The 22,232-nt window shown below is 36.7% G+C and overlaps 1 protein-coding gene and 1 pseudogene across 7 annotated transcripts in view; one reads left to right on the top strand and one right to left on the bottom strand.

Moving 5' to 3' along the window:
• The window catches only part of RNF13 (ring finger protein 13), a 167,367-nt gene that overhangs the window by 77,955 nt on the left and 67,180 nt on the right, over positions 1-22,232 (bottom strand). For 6 of the 7 annotated variants that reach the window (XM_030330512.2, XM_030330511.2, XM_030330516.1 and 3 more), the window contains exon 4: positions 20,214-20,339. In XM_030330512.2, the coding sequence (XP_030186372.1) occupies positions 20,214-20,339 (126 nt within the window). Of the gene's footprint in view, positions 1-20,213; positions 20,340-22,232 lie in introns of those variants that run through there. The other variant, XM_030330517.1, reaches the window with a different exon arrangement.
• LOC115523779 lies at positions 16,678-17,222 on the top strand (annotated as a pseudogene).

Here is a 22,232-nt window from a genome sequence, read left to right as displayed (position 1 = left end):
GAGGAGGTAGGGAATAAAGGTATATTGGACCAAAATTTTTATATACTATTTAAACTTAGTATTAATCTGAACTACATTGTTTTAATTTAAAATGTTAACTGCAATACCAGGACAATCACTATGAAAATAATTTAAAAATATATAGAAGAAACAATAAGGAACTTAATAAGGTATGCTAGAAAATACCCATTTAACACAAAAGAAGGCAGGAATTGAAAAAATAAAAAAGACATGAGTGAGAGAAAACAAATTAAGTGGCAGAGGTAAATCCTATTTTATAAGTAGTTACATTAAAGGTAAACAGACTGAATATTCCAATAAAACACCAGAGAATGACAGAATGGATTAAAAAACATGTTCCATCTATGTGCTTTCTATAAGAAAATCAAACTTTAAACAATTCAAGGACACATATAGGTTGAAAATGAAAGGAAAAAGATATATCGTGCAAACAGTACAAAACGTAAAGATAAAAATTCTTATTAAGACAAAGACATTTTATAATGTTTTCCATCAGGAAGATACAGGCACTATAAAAGTATATGCACTTAAATACAGAGTTCCAAAATATACGAAGCAGAAACAGAGAAAAGTGAAGGGAGAAACACACAATTCAACAATAATAGTTGGAGACGTCAGTGCCCCACTCTTTCTAATGGATAGAAGAACTAGTCAGAAGATAACAAAGAAATGCAAGACTTGAACAAAACTATAAACCAGCTACACCTTACAGACCTCTATAAAACATTCTACTCAACAATAAACATTCTTCTCAAGTGCATATTCTCCAGGGTAGACCAGATGTTAGGCCATTAAATAATCTTCAATAACTTTAAAAGTACTAAAATCATACAAAGTTCTCCAAACACAATGAAGTTAGAAATCAATATTAGACGGAAATTTGAGAAATTCCCAAATATGTCAAAATTAGACAACAAAGCCTGAATAACCCATGAGTCAAAAAAGAAATCACCAGGGAAATTGTAAAATACTTTGAGATGATGAAAACAAAACATATCAAAACTTACGCGATGCAGCTAACACTGTGCATTTGACAAAATCAACACACTTTCATGATAAAAACCCTTAATAAATATCAAAACAGTATGGTACTGGCACAAAAATAGACACATAGATCAATGGAAAAAAATAGAAAGCCCAGAAATAAACCCCACACTTAGATGGCCAATTAATCTACAACAAAGGAGGCAAGAATATACAATGGGAAAAAGATGGTCTCTTTAACAAATGGTGTTGGGAAAATGGTCAACTACATGCAAAAGAATGAATATGGACTACTTCTTATACCATCCACAAAAATAAACTCAAAATGGATTAAAAATCTAAATGTGAGACCTGAAACCACAGAACTCCTAGAAACAAACATAGGCAGTCATCTCTGACATTGGCCTTAGTGACATTTTCCTAGATATGTCTCTTCAGACAAGGGAAACAAAAGCAAAAATAAACTACTGGGACTACACCAAAATAAAAAGCTTTTGCAGAGTAAAACAAATCATTAACAAAACAAAAAGGCAACCTACTGAGTGGGAGAAGATATTTGCAAATGATTTATCTGGTAAGAGGTTAATATCCAAAATATACAAAGTATACAACTCAACACCAAAATATCTGTTGATGAGGATGTGGAGAAAAAGGAACCCTAGGTTACCACTGGTGGGAATATAAATTAGTGCAGCCACTGTGGAAAGCAGTATAGAGGTTCCTCAAAAATTAAAAATAGAAATACCCCATAATCCAGTAATTCTACTACCGGTATTTACCTAAACAAAACAAAAACACTAATTCAAAAAGATATATGCACCCCCATGTTTACTGCTGCATTATTTACAATACTCAAGACACAGAAGCAACTTAAGCGTCCACTGATAGAAGAATGGATAAAGAAAATGTGGTGGATGTGCGCGCGCGCACACACACACACACACACACACACACACACACACACACACACACAATGTAGGATTACTCAGTCATAAAAAAGAATGAGATCTTGCCATCTGTGGGACAATATGGATGGACCTAGAGGTATTATGCTAAGGGAAATAAGTCAGACAAAGGCAAATACCAAAAGATTTCATTTATGTGTGAAATCTAAAAACCAAAACAAAGCAGAAACGGCGCAAGTACAGACAGCAAACTGGGGTTGCCAGAGGGGAAGAGGATGAGGGCAAAAAGGGATGAAGGGGAGTGGCAGGTACCAGCTGCCAGTTACGGAAAAAAAAAAGTCACAGGGATGAAAAGTAGAGCATAGGGAATACAGTCGATGGTATTGTAATACCGTTGTATGGTGACAGATGGTAGCTATGCTTGTGGTGAGTATAGTGTAACACATAGAGTTGTTAAATCATCATGTTGTACACCTGAAACTAATGTAACATTATGTGTTAACTACACTTCAATTAAAGAAAATGGAAGAAAAAGGATAATCTTCAACAAATGGTGCTGGAACAATTAAACATCCATATGCAAAAAAATGAAATAAAAAACAATTTTGATGTATCCCTTGTACCAAATTCAAATGACAACTAAAAATGAACCACTTAGACCTAAATCTAAAACATTAAAACTACAAAATTCCTAGAAGAAAATATAAGGGGAAACCTTTGTGACCTTAGGAAGGCAAATTTTTTTTTTTATATATAACACCAAAAGTACATTCATAAAAAGAGAAAAAAACTGATGAATGCATGATGAATGAATGAATGAATGAGTGAATGATGGGGTCTGGCTTTCCTGAAGGCATCTGCTACTTGATTAACTGTTTAGAATCCATTTTGATGATTACTCTAGTGATGACAGCAAGTGAAAGAATTCTAGTGCAAACATACATACGAAAGCAAGATAAAAATAAGTTGTAAATATCTCTATCTTAGGACCCTTCTAGTAGGACAAATCACTTTTAAAGTGTTGGCTACATTAGGATAAACACAGTAAAGTAGGGCTGCTTCTTATGGTATTTCTTAATAAAAGATGATGGTATCATGCCAAGTTCATCTAAGTCAAACAATTTGGGGGGGAACCAATTTTATTTGGTCCGTATCCTCAGCTTTCTAAAGATCTGCCCTGATGCAGGAGTGCATTTTAGACTATGCAGTTAAGACTGCAAAAATGACAAATTCCATAAAAAGCTCTTATCTCAATTAGGCCTTTGATAGGTACTCAGGGAGTTCAAGATAATACTACTAGACAAAGAGAGTGCAGATGGACATCCATCAATGACTAACAAGAACATATGTCTCCACCTCACCACCTTGGCTATAGTAAGAGTTCCTGCTTTGTTTCAAGGCTAACAATTTATTTCCTCAGCTCTCCTCATTTGCAGAAAGTATCTAAGAATTAAAAGTTGCTATTATCTTCTTTTCATAAAGACTTTATTAGATGATCTTTGGAGGCCTCCGAGATTTTATGCTTCTCCCTTCATCTCTATTACTTCATATTTTAAATTTTGATTTGCAACCCATCTTATGGCAGAATAAAAATCTTCACTAGTCTCATTCAGACATTTTTTTCCTCTACTTGTTTTTTACTTTCTCCTGAAGTAGAGTAGAGGCTACTGACCTGTTCCTCAGCCAGTTCCAAAGCATATCAGTTTGTTTTAAACTGTTTAGGGAATTTAAACGGTGGTCAGACCCTTTGTATTTACTCATATGCTCTCAGTACTATCAGGAGAGCATACTAAATAAAGTTCCAGGAGATGATCTGGCTACTGAATGCAGCTTAGACTACGAGATGATAAAATTACATATACTCAGCGGAAGTTCATTCAGCAAATTCCACAGCTAGGTAGTACTTGCTAGAGAGTTTGGAGGTGGGGTCCTTACCACTGCTGCTCTTGGGAGAGCAGGTTAAGTCCAAAGTTGCATGGTAAAAGAGGCCATCCTCCAAAGATGGGGTCCTTAATGACTACTAGGTATCGAAGTTCAATAATTTAGTGACTTTGGTTCACTAGGAAGGATATAAGTTGTTGCACCACGAATTCTAGCTATTGGTGCACTGCCTATCAAAGCTGTGGACCTTAAAGTAAAGAGCAGGTGTGCACAAATTCCACTGGAAGCATCACCACACTTCATTCAGTTTCACTACAGGGAGGATGATCAGGTTAGGACATATGAATTAAAGGACATATCTTTTTAAGTACACTAAATGGAGAAAAATGTAAAGGAGCTAAATTTGGCTTCTGCTATTGGTAATAAGAAATAAGTTTCTTGGCCACACACATGCTAGCTAACCTTATCTCATGCTCTCACATATAGAAGTTTCCTGGAAGTGAATTCCTAGTTCGCTGATTTGCAGCAATTAGAATTCAGCAGGCCCCATGGGCACTAGTTCACGTAGGATTTCTTCACTGCTGGTACGATGTTCAGCTCCCCTATCAGAAATGTGGAGATAATGCTAGAATCTATGAAACACCAATTCCTACTGTAGCCATTATGCTTAATATATGATAGCTGGAATTAAGTCTCCTGATTTTTTTGTAAACACTTCAGTGCTGGCATGAGGGCAGGCCTTGAAAAAGTAATGATCTCATCTTTTCATGATATTGTTCATATAAATGATACCACTGAATTAAAAAAAAAATTGACATAGAAGAACTTCCCCATCCTGATAAAGAACTTCTTGGTAAAAACTTTAATTATCAGAAAACTAAACCTGGTATCATCTAGAAAAACAGAGATCTGATAAAATAAACTGACATTTAGGATATTTTGAATGTAAGATTGTATGTTCCTTAAGGAAAGGAACTACCTTATTTGTATATATTTCAAGCCTAAAAGAAGCTCTCTCACATAAACATTTGTTTAATCAAACTAAATCACAACCAAGGTAAAGGTCTATTCAGCCCTACCCAGCAAGACATACACCACAAAAATAAAAGTTCTTTATCTCTGTGCTTAAACTTAGTTCCCCTGGAAATATATGCCAAAAATTTTACTTCAGTCATCATGGATAAAAATGTTCCTAAAATATTTTGCATTTTCCCAACTTTCTCAGTAAAAGGTACCCAATATGATTTGACCTTTTCCAGTGACCTGGGGATCATTATGAAATATGCTTTCTCAAACCCTAGCTGGTTTTTCTCCTTAATATTAAGTGTCAAATGTCACTTCCTCTCTCTCCGTACTCACTAGTAATAGGCTACTAGTAGTCATTCTAGCCTTTTCCCACCCTTAATTCTTTTCGGTGGTACAGAAACAAAAAGGTAACCCTGATAAGTATTCAATTCTTAAAAAAAAAAAAAAAAAATCAAGTACATACAAGTTCCAAGAAAAATTGTCAAGAAAAGCATGTGGTTTTAATGCTGAAACGTTGTGACATTTATTATGGTGATGCAAAGGCACGCTTCCTCTCTTATTTAAGGTTATATTTTAAGAGTGTTGACCTTTTGACAAATGGTAAATGTTTAGGCTTGGAGGGAGATAAGTTGAATTTATTTGTTTCGTTAGAAAATATTTTTGGTAGGGCTGGTAAAATCTGTGTCCACATGCAAAGCCATACTTGTTTCAAGTATAGCAGAAAACAGAAGCTAGAATCCTTGGGAACTTTAAAAATTAAAGATTTTATGTTACATTCCAGTAGCAGCATTTTATTTTAAACAAAATTTTTAATGTTTTTTTTTATTTTTTAACATAATTTACTTTCTTTTTAATTTTTTTTTTAACATTTACCTATTTTTGAGAGACAGAGAGAGACAGAGCACAAGCAGGGGAGGGGCAGAGAGAGAGGGAGACACAGAAACTGAAGCAGCCTCCAGGCTCTGCTGATAGCACAGAGCCCGACGCGGGGCTTGAGCCCCTTGAACTGTGAGATCATGACCTGAGCTGAAGTCAGACACTTAACTGACTGAGCCACGCCGGTGCCTCTTTAATATAATTTATTGTCAAGTTAGCTAACTACAGTGTATACAGTGGGCTCTTTGATTCAGGAGTAGATTCCTGTAATTTATCACTTACATACAACACCCAGTGCTCATCCCAATAAGCACCCTCCTCAATGCCCGTCTCCCATTTTCCCTTGCCTTCTACTCCCCATCAACCTTCAGGTTGTTTTCTGTATTTAAGAGTCTCTTATGTTTTTGCCTCCCTCTCTGTAACTATTTTTTTCTCCTTCCCTTCCCCCATGGTCTTCTGTTAAGTTTCTCAAATTCCATATGTGAGTGAAAACATGTATCAGACTTTCTCTGACTGACTTATTTCACTTAGCGTAATACCCTCCAGTTCTATCCATGCTGCTGCAAATGGTAGGATTTCATTCTTTTTTCATTGCTTAATAGTATTCCTGTGTGTGTGTGTGTGTGTGTGTGTGTGTGTGTGTGTATGTGTGTGTGTGTACACACCACATCTTCTTTATCCATTCATCATTCCATGGACATTTGGTCTCTTTCCATAATTTGGCTGTTATTAGCACTGCTATAAACATTGGGGTACCTGTGCCACTATGAATCAGCACTCCTGTATCCTCTGGATAAATTCCTAATAGTGCTATTGTTGGGTCGTAGGGTAATTCTATTTTTTTTCTTAAATGTTTATTTATTTTTGAAAGAGAGAGAGAGAGAGAGAGAGAGAGGGGGGGGGGGGGGGAGGGAGGGAGGGAGAGAGAGAGAGAGAGAGAAAGAGAGAGAGAGGCAGGCAGTGCGAGCGGGGAAGGGACAGAAAGAGAGGGAAACACAGAATCCGAAGCAGGCTCCAGACTCTGAGCTGTCAGCACAGAGCCTGATGTGGGGCTTGAACCCGTGAACCGTGAGATCATGACCCAAGCTGAAATTGGACACTTAACCGACAGCCACCCAGGCACCCCTAGGGTAATTCTATTTTTAATTTTGAGGAACCTCCACACTGTTTTCCAGAGTGGCTGTACCAGTTTGCATTCCCACCAACAGTGCAAGAGGGTTCCCCTTTGTCCACATCCTTGCCAACATCTGTTGTTTCCTGAGTTGTTAATTTTAGCCCCACTGGCAGCATTTTAAAGTCAATCTTTGTTTTGGTACATGCAAAAGCAATTTTTCAATATTGAGGGGAGCAAAAATTGTGGGTAGTAAAATAATTTAGCAGACTTAGGTGAACTTTTTTTTTTAATAAAAAGAAATTTCATATACCAGAGTATTATAGGCAGTATAGGTGAATACTATTTCATCAAACTTTACTATAGGATATGTGTTGTTTATGTATCAGGGCATAAGCAAAAATAAATTTCTTATTGTGGATTTGGCTGTAATTTCTTATAGTCAAAAAAGTTTGAAACTGGGGTGCCTGGGTGGCCCAGTTGGTTAAATGATAGACTCTTGATTTCAGCTCAGGTCATGATCTCATGGTCCTGAGATCCAGGCCCCACCTGCGTAGGGGCTCTGTGCTGAGTGTGATACATGCTTAAGATTCTCTCACCCTCTCCCTCTGCCCCTCCCCAACTCCCTTCATATGCATGTACTCCCTCTCTCAAAAAAAAAAGTTTGAAACCTACTTATTATAATGAGTTCTTCATGTTCTGTACAATATCTGCAACAGAAAAGAAATTTGTGCTTTTCATTACAATATTATTCTGCAACACACCATCACCAAATGAAAGTCATTAGCTCATAGGTCTCTAAATTGTATTGCTTCCAATGAAGTTTTAATATTGTATCTGGGAGATGATTAGTACAATAAATTAAAACTAAAAAGAATCCTTTTTTTCTTAGAGACATTAAGAAAACCCAAAATAAACCATTATGTGCAGCTATTTCTAATGTTGCTACTAATTTAAAGATGCTTTTTCAAAAAAAAAAACTTCTAGGGAGGTGCCTGGGTGGCTCAGTCAGTTAAGCATCCAACTCTTGATTTGGGCTCAGGTCATGATCTCACAATTGGTGAGATCGAGCCCTGCACTGGGCTCTGCACTGTCAGTGGAAGCCTACTTGGGATCCTCTCTCCTTCCCCCTCTCTCTGCCCCTCCCCTGCTCTCTCTCACTCTCTCTCAAAATAAATAAATAAAATTAAAAAAAAAAAACTTTTAGGGGTGCCTGGGTGGCTTAGTTGGTTGAGCGTCCAACTCTTGATTTCAGCTCAAGTTGTGATCTCAAGGTCATGGGTTTGAGCCCCACATGGGGCTCTGCAGTGGCACTGTGGACCTGCTTGGGAGTCTCTCTCTCTGCCTCTACCCCACTCATGGGCATGTGCTCTCTCTCAAAATAAGTGAATATTTTAAAAATATAATAAAAATAAAATTAAAAATTAAAGATGTTACTTTGTAACAAACTTTACCAGTTAAAATTAACTACATCATTTAAAAGTTGCCTAGGGGCGCCTGGGTGGCGCAGTCGGTTAAGCGTCCGACTTCAGCCAGGTCACGATCTCGCGGTCCGTGAGTTCGAGCCCCGCGTCAGGCTCTGGGCTGATGGCTCAGAGCCTGGAGCCTGTTTCCGATTCTGTGTCTCCCTCTCTCTCTGCCCCTCCCCCGTTCATGCTCTGTCTCTCTCTGTCCCCAAAAAATAAAATAAAACATTGAAAAAAAAATTTATAAAAGTTGCCTAATAAATTTTCAGAAGTGCAATTTAATAGAGGTATCCCATAAGTTTATGGATAACTATTCTCTAGTTACATATGCATTTTAAAATGCAGTTAAAATGAAAAATCTGATCATAATTCATATTTTTTGGATACTGCTGGGATTCATATTCTAATAAAATCTTAATTATTTCTCATCCTAACGAGAAGCTCCCATTCAACCCACCTACCACTGAACTTGCTATCAGCCAACTAGGAATTCCCAAGTAGTGACAGACTTGTACTACAATTGAAATGTAACTGAGGCAACAGTTTTACAGTGAGCATTTTGGTGCTTAGCGCCACCCAGTGGCAGACCTCTGAGTATATGCCCTCCTTTACTGCTTGCTCATTTTGGTGTTCCAGGTATTGTAACAAAAAGCTCAGTACACAGAACTGCATAAAACACAGGCTCTCCTCCCAAGAAGCTGAAGTGAGAAAGTATCCAGGGTTTCTTTAGGCTAGAATCAAGCTAGGGAGAAATAATAATATATAGAAGAAAAAAAAAAAAGAATCTACAGTAAAGAAAAAAGAAAGGCACAGTACTTTGGGGGTTTGGTCTGGCCTTAGCAAAGAACTGTTTTCATCACAAGCTTTTTCAAATACAAGACAGAAAATGAGCAGCTTTAACGAGCAATCACTTTGTGTTACACTTAACATCACTTTATTAAAAGATTTGAAATTACTATAAAAAATATTCCAAACAGGAAGTTCCCTCATGAAGATCAGATATCAATATGAGTTAATATGATCGGGAGATGAAATAAAACCTAAAAAACAAAAAATTTACCATGGAGCCTTTAATGAAGCTTGATTAATTAACATTAACTAACATCAGTAAGTAACATTTCTCTCTCAAACTTGAGTAGGGAGCACTCAGATATTCATTATCATAGCACACTATGTATGCATACATACGTTATGAATTCTTTTTCTGTGTATGCTAGTTTCAGAACACAAAAAGGTAAAAAGTCAAAACAAAAAAAGAAAACAATTTCTAACACACATCCTCAGTGGTTCTGAAACCTGGCCTCTTCTGACCATGCTGGCTAGACCCAGGGTGTTGGCAATTCTAGCGTAATCTGAAACAATTCGAGCTTCACTTTATGATCCAACCTCCATGAGACCTCTAAGGAAAATGTAGAAAATGCAGAAAACGTAGTCTAACTCTGCTTCCAAGTGCCAACTGAAAAAATTCTCTGGAAAACTCGTTTTCTTTTCTTTTAGAATTGCCAACACAAAGCAACAATAACTCAACCATCAGCCTGGTACAAACTACTCTTTCTCTCAACTTAGATGTCTAACACAGGAGAAAAAATTCTTTTCTCTAAAAGGGAAAGAGATGAGGTAAAGAAATTAATGGGAGACATAGAGAATAGAGATAGTTCTAGAAACTCGACCATGACCTTCCTTTTTCATCTAAAGAAGTAAGAAGAAATTAAGAAGCAGAATCTCCTTCTCAAATGATCAAAGCAATGCAGATGAGAATGGAGCAGCACAAGTGGCTCCAGATGAGAATGTAAAAACTTAATTCTACCTATAGAATAAAAATGCCTAGAGATGTTACAGCAGGGAACGATCAATAGTTGAAATAAGATCCAGAACCGTAGCAAGCAATCCCACCAAGATCAAGTCCCATTCCAACCCCATTTTTTCCCACACATTATTTTAGGATCACTACACCGTCATGTTGGGAAAAGCTACTCCACAGAAGGCGGTACTAGGGCTCTGATGATGTTTCACTCTCATTAAGAGGAGTTCATGGATATAATCCATCTTGCTCTCTTCCTCTAGATCCCAGCTTTCCTCCCTATCTAGACAGACTTGTGTATCTGAATAATCTGATTATCTTGACTTGGAAGCAAAAGAATGTGTGGGGAAGAGATTTGCAAATAAAGTAATGGGCATTACATGTTTCATTAGGTTAGGGTAAAGTAAATGTAATTTGCTATTTTTCAGTTTTCTTTCACTGAATATTACTTCCCTGGTAAAAGAAGAATATTTTATTGTTTTAATACTGTGTAAATGTTATAAAGGAAATATAAATGTATATAAAGGAAACTAATTATTAAAATGCAGATATTTTTATCAATTAAAGGGTAGAGGAAACAAATGAATAATTTAATGAACACACAAAGCTGTTTGAACCATATATAGGTAAAAATGTTTCCATACCTCAAATATCCTTGAAAACATTCCTTTTGTAGAGTCTGTTAAACATGATTCTGAAGTACATTAATAACAAATGCTATAAGTTACTTTGTAGGAAAATAGAAAAGAGTAGGAAAAAATTAAATAATAATATGAAGCAACTTTGAGATAATTTTGTTTAATTTCCACTCAAGGTCATATCTACTTGCTTGGTACTACAGAAATAAAAGTGAAATTGTGGGGGTGCCTGGGTAGCTCAGCCGGTTAAGCATCGGACTTTGGCTCAGGACATGATCTGCCGGTTTGTGAGTTGGAGCCCCGCATCAGGCTCTGCGCTGACAGCTCGGAGCCTGGAGCCTGCTTCTGATTCTGTCTCCCTCTCTCACTGCCCCTCCCCCACTTGTGCTCTGTCTCTGTCTCTCAGAAATGAATAAACGTTAAAATATTTTTTTTCTTTTAAGTGAAATTGTGGGAATCCCATGTAATATATCAGCCTGGAGTCCTGAAAAAGGTAACGAAAGGTAAACCTAGAAAGGAAGACTAGGGGATTATTTTATAACAAAATTTCATCCAAAAAATGGTACGTCTGTTTATTATAAGATCATCCAAATAACCTAAAAATGTTAGTGGTAATTTTTTTTTTTAATTTTTCAGAAAACATGGGGATCTCGAGAAAAATGTTTATGGGATAAATGAGTATCTAGATTTAGAAATACTTCCAAGAACATTAAGTGAAGTGAACATGGAGCCAATAGAAGGTTCCAATAATACTGTTTATTCTTTAATCCATTTAAAGTATAAGCCCTTAAAGTGTTCTAAATTAGTTCATTCAGCAAATACTTACTGAGCATCCACCAAGTGCCATACAATGTATTAGACACTAAAACTACAGAACCTAAAACATTATCTTTTCCCTCACAAAGATTAAATCTATAAAAGAAACAGTGATTAAATGGGATTAAGTAATATATTGAAGAAGAAGTGATCTATTCAACCTTAGAGAAAATTGGGAAAGGTTTCAGGTTATTTCATATCTTAGAGCTAAAATAAAGTCAGGCTGTCCAGACAGACAAGCAGAGAGAAGGTAATCCAGATGAAGGACACGGTAAAAACCAGACAGAAAGGGAGAGACTGCTCAACACATATACGGACTTGTGAACTATTGAAGAGTAAGGTAATAGGGCAGGCAAAGTACAGACGTGACTTGAGAGAAAGGCAGGAGTCAGGTCAAGGGGGTTTGCATGACACCTAAGTTTTCTACAAGTCACATTCCAACAGAAGGTGAGTACCAACGTATCCTTATCATCTACAACCCTAACGCAACTTGATCCATGTCAGGAAAAAAAACAAAAAAACAAAACATAGAGGGAGTAACTAAGTTCTTTCAGTTTCATGAAAACTGGCCTATATGGCTTTGTAGCTGCATTGTTCAAAAATAATCATTAGTTGGCACAAAAACAGACACACAGACCAATGGAATAGAATAGAAACCCCAAAACTAGACCCACAAACGTATGGCCAACTAATCTTTGACAAAGCAGGAAAGAACATCCAATGGAAAAAAGACAGTCTCTTTAACAAATGGTGCTGGGAGAACTGTACAGCAACATGCAGAAGGTTGAAACTAGACCACTTTCTCACACCATTCACAAAAATAAATTCAAAATGGATAAAGGACCTGAATGTGAGACAGGAAACCATCAAAACCCTAGAGGAGAAAGCAGGAAAAGGCCTCTCTGACCTCAGCCGTAGCAATCTCTTACTCGACACATCCCCAAAGGCAAGGGAATTAAAAGCAAAAGTGAATTACTGGGACCTTATGAAGATAAAAAGCTTCTGCACAGCAAAGGAAACAACCAACAAAACTAAAAGGCAACCAACGGAATGGGAAAAGATATTTGCAAATGACATATCGGACAAAGGGCTAGTATCTAAAATCTATAAAGAGCTCACCAAACTCCACACCCGAAAAACAAATAACCCAGTGAAGAAATGGGCAGAAAACATGAATAGACACTTCTCTAAAGAAGACATCCGGATGGCCAACAGGCACATGAAAAGATGTTCAGCGTCGCTCCTTATCAGGGAAATACAAATCAAAACCACACTCAGGTATCACCTCACGCCAGTCAGAGTGGCCAAAATGAACAAATCAGGAGACTATAGATGCTGGAGAGGATGTGGAGAAACGGGAACCCTCTTGCACTGTTGGTGGGAATGCAAATTGGTGCAGCCGCTCTGGAAAGCAGTGTGGAGGTTCCTCAGAAAATTAAAAATAGACCTACCCTATGACCCAGCAATAGCACTGCTAGGAATTTATCCAAGGGATACAGGAGTACTGATGCATAGGGGCACTTGTACCCCAATGTTCATAGCAGCACTCTCAACAATAGCCAAATTATGGAAAGAGCCTAAATGTCCATCAACTGATGAATGGATAAAGAAATTGTGGTTTATATACACAATGGAATACTATGTGGCAATGAGAAAAAATGAAATATGGCCCTTTGTAGCAACGTGGATGGAACTGGAGAGTGTAATGCTAAGTGAAATAAGCCATACAGAGAAAGACAGATACCATATGGTTTCACTCTTATGTGGATCCTGAGAAACTTAACAGGAACCCATGGGGGAGGGGAAGGAAAAAAAAAAAAAAAAAAAAGAGGTTAGAGTGGGAGAGAGCCAAAGCATAAGAGACTGTTAAAAACTGAGAACAAACTGAGGGTTGATGGGGGGTGGGAGGGAGGGGAGGGTGGGTGATGGGTATTGAGGAGGGCACCTTTTGGGATGAGCACTGGGTGTTGTATGGAAACCAATTTGTCAATAAATTCCATAAAAAAAAAAAAATCAATGAGATAATAAAAAAAAAAAGAAAAAAAAAAAAGAAATTGTGGTTTATATACACAATGGAATACTACGTGGCAATGAGAAAGGATGAAATATGGCCTTTTGTAGCAACGTGGATGGAACTGGAGAGTGTGATGCTAAGTGAAATAAGCCATACAGAGAAAGACAGATACCATATGGTTTCACTCTTATGTGGATCTTGAGAAACTTAACAGAAACCCATGGGGGAGGGGAAGGAAAAAAAAAAAAAAAAGAGGTTAGAGTGGGAGAGAGCCAAAGCATAAGAGACTGTTAAAAACTGAGAACAGGGGCGCCTGGGTGGCGCAGTCGGTTAAGCGTCCGACTTCAGCCAGGTCACGATCTCGCGGTCCGTGAGTTCGAGCCCCGCGTCAGGCTCTGGGCTGATGGCTCAGAGCCTGTTTCTGATTCTGTGTCTCCCTCTCTCTCTGCCCCTCCCCCGTTCATGCTCTGTCTCTCTCTGTCCCAAAAATAAATAAACATTGAAAAAAAAAAATTAAAAAAAAAAAAACAAACTGAGAACAAACTGAGGGTTGATGGGGGATGGGAGGGAGGAGAGTGTAGGTGATGGGCACTGAAGGGAGCATCTTTTGGGATGAGCACTGGGTGTTGTATGGAAACTAATTTGACAATAAATTTCATATAATAAAAAAAATTAAATAAAATAACTATTTGAAGAAATTGCTGACTTAGTATTAAAACCACATGATGAAAATATCTAGGACCTCCAGGACAATGAACAGACTTCTGATAACTAATCTTTATTTGGCTATAAACACAGAAATTTGTGTCATTCTGAAAATTTCTGTTTTATGTGATTATTTTAATGTTCTTGAAATAACCAGATATTTTTACAAATTAGAAAAAAGTCATATTTTCTTTTTTTTTTTTTTTTAAGTCATATTTTCCACTGGGATGCCAATTCAAGTCTTCTGAGAACTCTCTGCCTCAGGACGTTACAAAGTCATTTTTCTAATTAAACGATTTAATAACGCCTTAATTTATTTACCAGAGCCATCAATGTTTTTTAACTTCAAATACTCACCAAAAAACTAGCATTTCCAAACAATTACATTTTGTCACAGTAAAGAACAGCATTGTACAAAGATAAACAAAATAACATTGTTTTGCTTTTCCTCTAAAGAGCTGTATCTTTCAGAGCATACAGTTTTTGTCAGTGTGAGTAAAAGTGATTGTTTTCAGAATAAGCAGCTGGCGGGTAATCAACCATTCTTACTAGCACTCTGGATATTTCACATATCCAAATACTAATTCTGAGTACAGGTTTTGCTGCACTTCTTTAGAGCAAGACAAATTTAAAGGCTCGGATGTGCTTCTCTCAACAGAAGACAAAAAATTAAAACAGTGCTCTCTTTAATTTAGAATGTGACAAATAATGTAATTTGCTACCTTGCAAAAATTGTTAACTGCATTTCTGCATTCTTATCGGCTATCTCTGAGTCACAAAGCACTGGGGATCGTTTGTATAGAAAAAAACCTGCCTTTTTTTTTTTTAATTGTAGTTTTGTTTTTTTAATTGTAATTTTTTTTAAATTTTTAATTCACTTTATCATTGACTTCTAAGGAAGAAGTAAATCTAGGTTTCTTATAGTACAATACTCATCTTCAAAAAAAATCTGAAGAATTCCAAAACGTAAACCCTAGTGTACCCACAGTACCAAGATTACCACCACCACAATTACTAAAAGATCCTGATGAAATTTTACTTCTTCTTTCACTTCTGCTATCTACAATAGAAAGGGTTCCTCCGAGGAAAGCTTTGTAAGATATAGCTCATTCTCATTTGTCTGTGATAATCTGGGTATCATTTCTGATAAGTGGCGTGACAAAAAATATAACCTTGCAGCTACTATCAATTCCAGCATTCTGTATGGGGCTGAATTAAGCACTTCCAGTACTTGGTTCCAGAATGCTACATCAGGAATAAGGAGGTGAGTTATTTTTCTATTTTCTTAAGTCAATGTAGTCATACAAAATTGTGGATATATATGAGTGAACCCCTATTTTATACAAAGAGCTATTTATTTTCAATTCAGAAAAGTACTAGAACATACATTCTAAGTGATTAGGCTCTATAACATACCTAATAAAAAACGATATATAACCATCAATTGGGAAGCCTAGAAAATACAGGCAAAGATTTTTGATCAGAAGATTATAGCTAATAGAGCTAATAGCCTATCAACCAATGACCACCCTTAGAAAGGAAATGCTCTTTGGGATGACATTCCAGTTATTTTTCCAGTAAGTGTGATGGCTTTATCCTTATCTATTTAACACTACCTTGACAGGTGATGCATATTTCTTATGAAACTTATATTTTATACATTACATGCTGGCATGACTAAACTGTCCTTTATAAACCATATTAGAAGTTTCACAATCAACTGTCACTGAGTTACTGCATCACAGTGTAACTTATCAGCTAATAATTTAGTTTCTGAAAGGTCAGTGTGATGTTTAGTTTTATGTGTCAACTAGATGGGGCTAAGACTTGCCAGAGAGCTGGTAAAACAGTATTTTGGAGTATGTCTGTGCAGGGGTTTCTGAAAGACATTAGCGTTTGATTCAGTAGACTAAGTAAAAAAAGATCCACCACTCTTATCAACGTGTGTGGGCATTATCCAATTTGTTGAGTGCCCAAACAGATGAAAAGGTAAAGGGAAGGCAAATCCTCTCTCTCTTCCTGATATCCACCTTCGCCAGCCCTCAGACATCAGAGCTCTTGGTTCTTGGACCTTTTGATTCCAGGACTTTACACCATTGGCTCCCTTGGTTCTGAGGCCTTGGGACTCACACTGAATTATACCACTGGTTGTCCTAGTTCTCCAGCTTGCAAGCAGCAAGCTGTGAAAAACTTCGAGGCCTAATACAGTTAGCATCTTTGACATCTTTATCCTTATTCTGTTTTACACCAATGGTAAAAAGTGTAAAACATCAACAGCTAATTCCTGTTGCTTATTTACTCTGTGCAAGGCACTAACTGATAAGCATTTCACATTCATTATTTCATTTGATCTTCATAACAATCCTATGATGTAGGGAACATTATAATTCCTATTTTACAGATAAAGGAATTGAGGCACACAGAAGTAAAACAGTTGCCCAAGATCACACCACTAATGAGCAATAAAAAATAGCATCCAGGTCAGATGGGCTGGAGACGCTTCTGGAAGTAATAGCACAATGGCTGCCCAAGAAGAATTCCAAGTCCAGTCCAAACTCGAATTGGCTGGCGATGGTGGCAAAGGAAAAATGATGTTCGTGAAACATCACCTGATGGGCGAATGTGAGCAGTACATAGCCACCTTGGGTGTTGAGGTCCATCCCCTCGTGTTCCATACCAACAGAGGACCTATTAAGTTCAAGGTATGGGATATGGCTAGTCAGGAGAAATTTGGTAGGCTGAGAGATGGCTATTACATCCAACCTCGGTGTGCCATCACAATGTCTGATGTAACATCAAGGGTTACTTACAAGAATGTGCCTAACTGGCATAGAGGTCTGGTACGAGTATGTGAAAACATCCCCATTGTGCTATGTGGCAACAAAGTGGACATTATGGACAGGAAAGTTAAGGCAAAATCTATTGTCTTCCACTGAAAGAAGAACCTTCAGCACTGTGACATTTCTGCCAAAAGGTAACTACAACTTTGAAAAGCCCTTCCTCTGGGTTTCTGGAAAACTAATCAGAGACCCTAACTTGGAGTTTGTCAAACTTCTCTCCCAGGTGAGGATGATGACGTATGAGAAAGTGCAGCTGGACCCCAGCATCGGAAGTCTGGTTTCATAGGCACCTGCCCTGTGACGTCAGTGGTGCAGGGTGTTGCCACTTTATTGTACAGCTGAGCAGAACATATGCTTCATCTCTGGGATGCTGAAGGAAATGAATGGGCTTCAGAGTGAATGCGGCAGTTTAAAAAACACCTTCATATTTTGAACCTGCATATTTATCTGTTTTGGAATGCAGTTGTTTCCTGAATTTCAAATAAAAGACTGCTGTAGTCACATCACAGTATCCAGTGGTGAAATCTCATTTGTCACTGTCATTCCCATTCCTTTTTGTTTAAAATCAGAATAAAGTTATTTCAAATGAGAAAAAAAAGGTGGGGGGTGTATTCAAATGTATGCAGTCTGTTTCCAGACTTTAATTAAAATCAATGTGTCTATCCTGTAAACTGAGGGCTCATATTTTTTTTGTTGTTGTTAAGTTTATTTATTTATTTATTTGGGGAGGGAGAGAGAGACAGAAAAAGAGAGGGAGAGAGAGAATCCCGAGCTGGTTCCACACTGTGAGCACAGAGCCCAATGTGGGGCTCGGATTCACGAATCTTGAGATCATAACCTGAGCCAAAGTCAGACACACTTAACTGACTGAGTCACCCAGGCACCCCCGAGGCCTCATATTTTTCATAACTAAGACAAGACAGAAACCATTAGGAACAACATGAATAAGGAGTCATTAGCTTTAAATGGCTATAATAAATACTCTGTTGTTTATTTGTGAAGAAAAGATAACAGAGTTAAAAAAAAAAAAAAACTTGTACAATAAACTAGGACCTTATTCATTAAAACTATGTCTACATGGTGAGGTATAATGAAAAAATTTTTAACATTTTCCTAAGATGAGAATCAATTTAAACATTTTTACATGTACGTGTTTTTAAAAAATGCATTATACACCTAAGCAGAAACCTTACCACTACACTACCCAGTTTAACAAAACTTTATTGCTCATCTACTATGCACTCCGATACAAACTAGGTAACTATACATGAACTCTAAACATGGTAAGCTCATATAAATGAAATATATATAATAAAAAATAATAATGTGAATAAAGAGTAAGGGAGCTATTTACAAAGTGGCACATTGGGCTGGAATGATTCATTCTGCCAGAGAGGGCACAAAGAAAAGTAAGCCTTCCAGAAAAGATAACATCCTCAGCTAGCACTTAAACGTCATCTTGGCCAGAGATCTTGAACAGAGAAAATAGTATGTATAAATAGGCACAAAGGTGTAGTTAGCATTGTATGACAAGTCAAGAGACTTCAAGGAGGTGGTATGGTTGCAGAATAAAATTCAAGGCAGGAAGCAGGAAGAGAGGAGCTGAAATCCAGCTAATCCTAAAACTCCATTAGCAGCATTCAGACTCATGATGAGGATCTGCTAAAGGGGCAAGAGGACTAATAACTCTACCACATATGGATCCCTGAGTTGTGTTTCTACCATCAAAAATAAACATCCAATGACAGTATTTTCCTAAATTTTGCAGTGAACCACTTCCCATCCCGAACTAAAAATGTTCTTAAAAAAAACAAGTATTATAGTTTCTAGTTAATAAAGACTGGACTGGACCAAAAATTACATAGCATAATAATGCAATAAACCTTAGGATCAGCAAATGTTGGTTTACTTTTAGTTTACTGGCAAGAAATTAATGAAATATTATAATAATATTTCCTTTTTGTTGGAACAGTCTGCAATTATTATGATTTAGTTCTGGGTCAAATCTTAAAATGGCTTAAATTCAAACTATTATAAAAAAAAGATATAACTCTGAAGAGCAAGAAATCATTTGACTTCAACTCTAATTTATTTCCCATCTAAAGGCAATTAAGAGTTTTGGTTTGGAACCGATATACAATAGTAACAACACCTATCATTTCCAATGTGCTCTACATTTCCAAACCCTTCTGGAGTTATTGTGTTATTCCTTTAATAAGTTTATTATAGAGGTGTCATTTCTTTCATGAAATGCAAGAAGCAGAGACAAAATTCAGGCACATCAGGAGTCTGTTCCCGCTGAATAAATCATCTAAGATCAAGCTATGTCAAATACATGAAGTAATATCCCATGTCTATTCTCTAAGATACACGCAAGAAACTACATGACACTCAGGTCTGAGGTAGATCAGTAAAAGTAACATCAAGGCTTATTTTATACAGGCCTCAATGTGGCTCTTTTGCCAAGGCCATCCCAAACCAGATTTGTAAAGACAGTATTAAAAGCATTAAAAAACCACACCTTTAGAGCAGCACTGACGATAGTGAGGGATGTCCTATGGCAAACTTTGTTTTACTTATCTGACTTAACCCGCTCCAGGGAGACAAACTGCGTACAGATGACGGAATCAGCTTGTTACAGAAGAGAAATCCCGATGTCAACATAAATGTAAATATACATGTAATATTGATAATGGAAGAGTAAAGGCATAAAACTGAAGGTTAACGCTTCCATTCCCAGATTAGATCAAGCAAGATTCCACTATTAAACCACAGTTCAAGATTCCCAACTTCTACCTGCAAACTCTTAGAACCAATAACAATCACTTTTATCCTAGTCAATTTTGTTCACAACCTTATTACAACTGTGAATCGTGAAACCGATGCTGTCTCCCTCTCTGTACTGGCTGTTAAAAGCTTAAAGGTCAATTTTGTAGCAGATGAATGAGACTTAACCTGCTCCTCTCTTGCTTGCCTTCACCAACTTCACCTTCATTTTGCTTTTGTCCTCACTTTTTTTAAGCTGGATGACTTGTGTCAACTCTCTTAAAGCCTTTCTGAAACAAGGGAGAATTTAAGGTAGATAAACTAAAAAAACAGTAACACAAAAATGAAAAAAGCAAACATTACCTTTACATCAAAATTACAATCAAGTCTTCTAATTAACACGATGAAAGTGCCAGATGAATTATCTTTTAATGGTGGAGGCACTATGGGTTCACAGGCATTCTCTGGTTTTGAATTAATCAAAAAACCCTGTAAAAGAATTGGCAAGAAGTTTTTTGTTTGTTAAACTCAAGAATTCAATACAACTTACTTCTACAAATATCTTTTAAATATGTTTCATGTATTTTGCATTATGCTAGATGAGTTATCTGGGAGCTGTGACAATTCCTACCCTCCAAATATTCACAATCCAAGGACTTCTAAAGTAGTATTTGATTTCATAAGCATTTAGTTTTTTAAAGTAAGTTCCATTTCTACTATTAAAGTTCTCTTTTTGATCACACACAAGCCCATCACCCCAAAGACAACCACTTTTATCATGTTGGTGTATTTTCCAATGATGACTGACATTTCTAAACCAAGTAAATACTTTTTTAAAATTAACTTTTACACTTCTTTCATGTTATCAAGCAATGAAAATGCACAGCATTTCTGGGAATTTTGTTCTATAGAAATACTAGCCTGAGTATACAAAGGTGTATGTAGAAAGATGCTCCATGCTATGCCGTGTTTAATAGTAAAAGCTGGAAATCATGCACGTCAATAAGGTAGCCATTTAAAAACATATATACAATAGAAAAATAATGCAGCCATTAAAAAGAATGAGGTAAATCTATATACACTAAATTGAGAAGGTATCCACAAGATAACTATTAATTTAAAAAGAAAACAGCAAGTTGCTTTCCCAGAAATACAGGATGGTTTGACATCAGAAAATAACATGAAATGTTACATTAACAGATTAGAACATAAAAATCAAATGGCTATCTCAATGGATGTAATAACTGAATAAACACATAGATAACAGAATTCAATGAATTTATAAAAAAGTAAGCAGTTAAAGCTATGACATAGTTTCTTTAACAATAGTCCAAATGGTATGTGAAGGGCTCACACCAACCACCTATTCCACAGGACATGGTAATTTCTCCGGCCGAAAGTTGCGTGGACTGGCTTGTAAAAGGGAATGTTTTTGCAACTTTTGCAACATTTTGCAAATGTTTCAGGAATAAAATGCAGCATACCTTCATGTATTCATAAAATAGTTCCCCTTCTGGATTCCATAGAGCACTTGGTTTTTACTTTGCAGGGAAATAGAACTGTGGTTATCCTTCTAGCAATGAGTATTTGCTTCAATCATGTTAAATTTACACCCTGCTGCTTTTCTGTGCCTGTCCGCACAAACAGTAACTTCTTGCTTTAATGAAAAATCACATAATGCAATTCTTTTCAAGACACTTAGAACAGCAATTAAACTCAACCCATGTAGTACGAGCAAGGCATATAACTCAACTAAAGTGAAGACAGTATGAACAGTTAAGGCCAAATTTCCGGTGTCTGGTGATGTCAATTCCATCATGATTACCACCTAGTGGACAGCAATTGAAAGACACATTCCAATTTCAGAGATGTTAAAACATGGGGTTAATAAAATAAATGCATCTTAGAATCAATGAATTTATGGTATGTACAGATACACACAAAAAAAAGATCTACAAGTGAAACTAGAAAAGGGTTTTTGTTTTTTATAACTTCTATATTGTTATTATCTGTTATGGCAAATGTATTATTTTTAAACATAAGAAAATTTATAAAAATCAAATACACATAAGCCAAAAGCCCAAAAAACAATCTAGTTGCATTAACAGAAAATTGAGTAAAACCTTAAAAAACAGGTTTTTTTCTTAAATTATTAAACATTATCTTTCCTGTGGACTATGCTAAAAGAATAACTTGCTATTAATTCCTATTCTTCCCTGAGATATGAGTCACTTAAAACTAAGCGCAAACTTAGTTTGTATCATCCACAAAGTATACAAGGTAGTATAATGGGCTTTGTCAATTGATTTGGCACAACTCTCTAGGCTCTTGAATAAGAATATCAAACAAGGTGCTGCTTTAAGCCAGGTCCACATGCCTAGT

The sequence above is a fragment of the Lynx canadensis genome, chromosome C2 (assembly GCF_007474595.2).
Source record: "Lynx canadensis isolate LIC74 chromosome C2, mLynCan4.pri.v2, whole genome shotgun sequence".
NCBI lineage: Eukaryota > Metazoa > Chordata > Mammalia > Carnivora > Felidae > Lynx > Lynx canadensis.
This window is presented reverse-complemented; position numbering and strand designations above follow the sequence as displayed.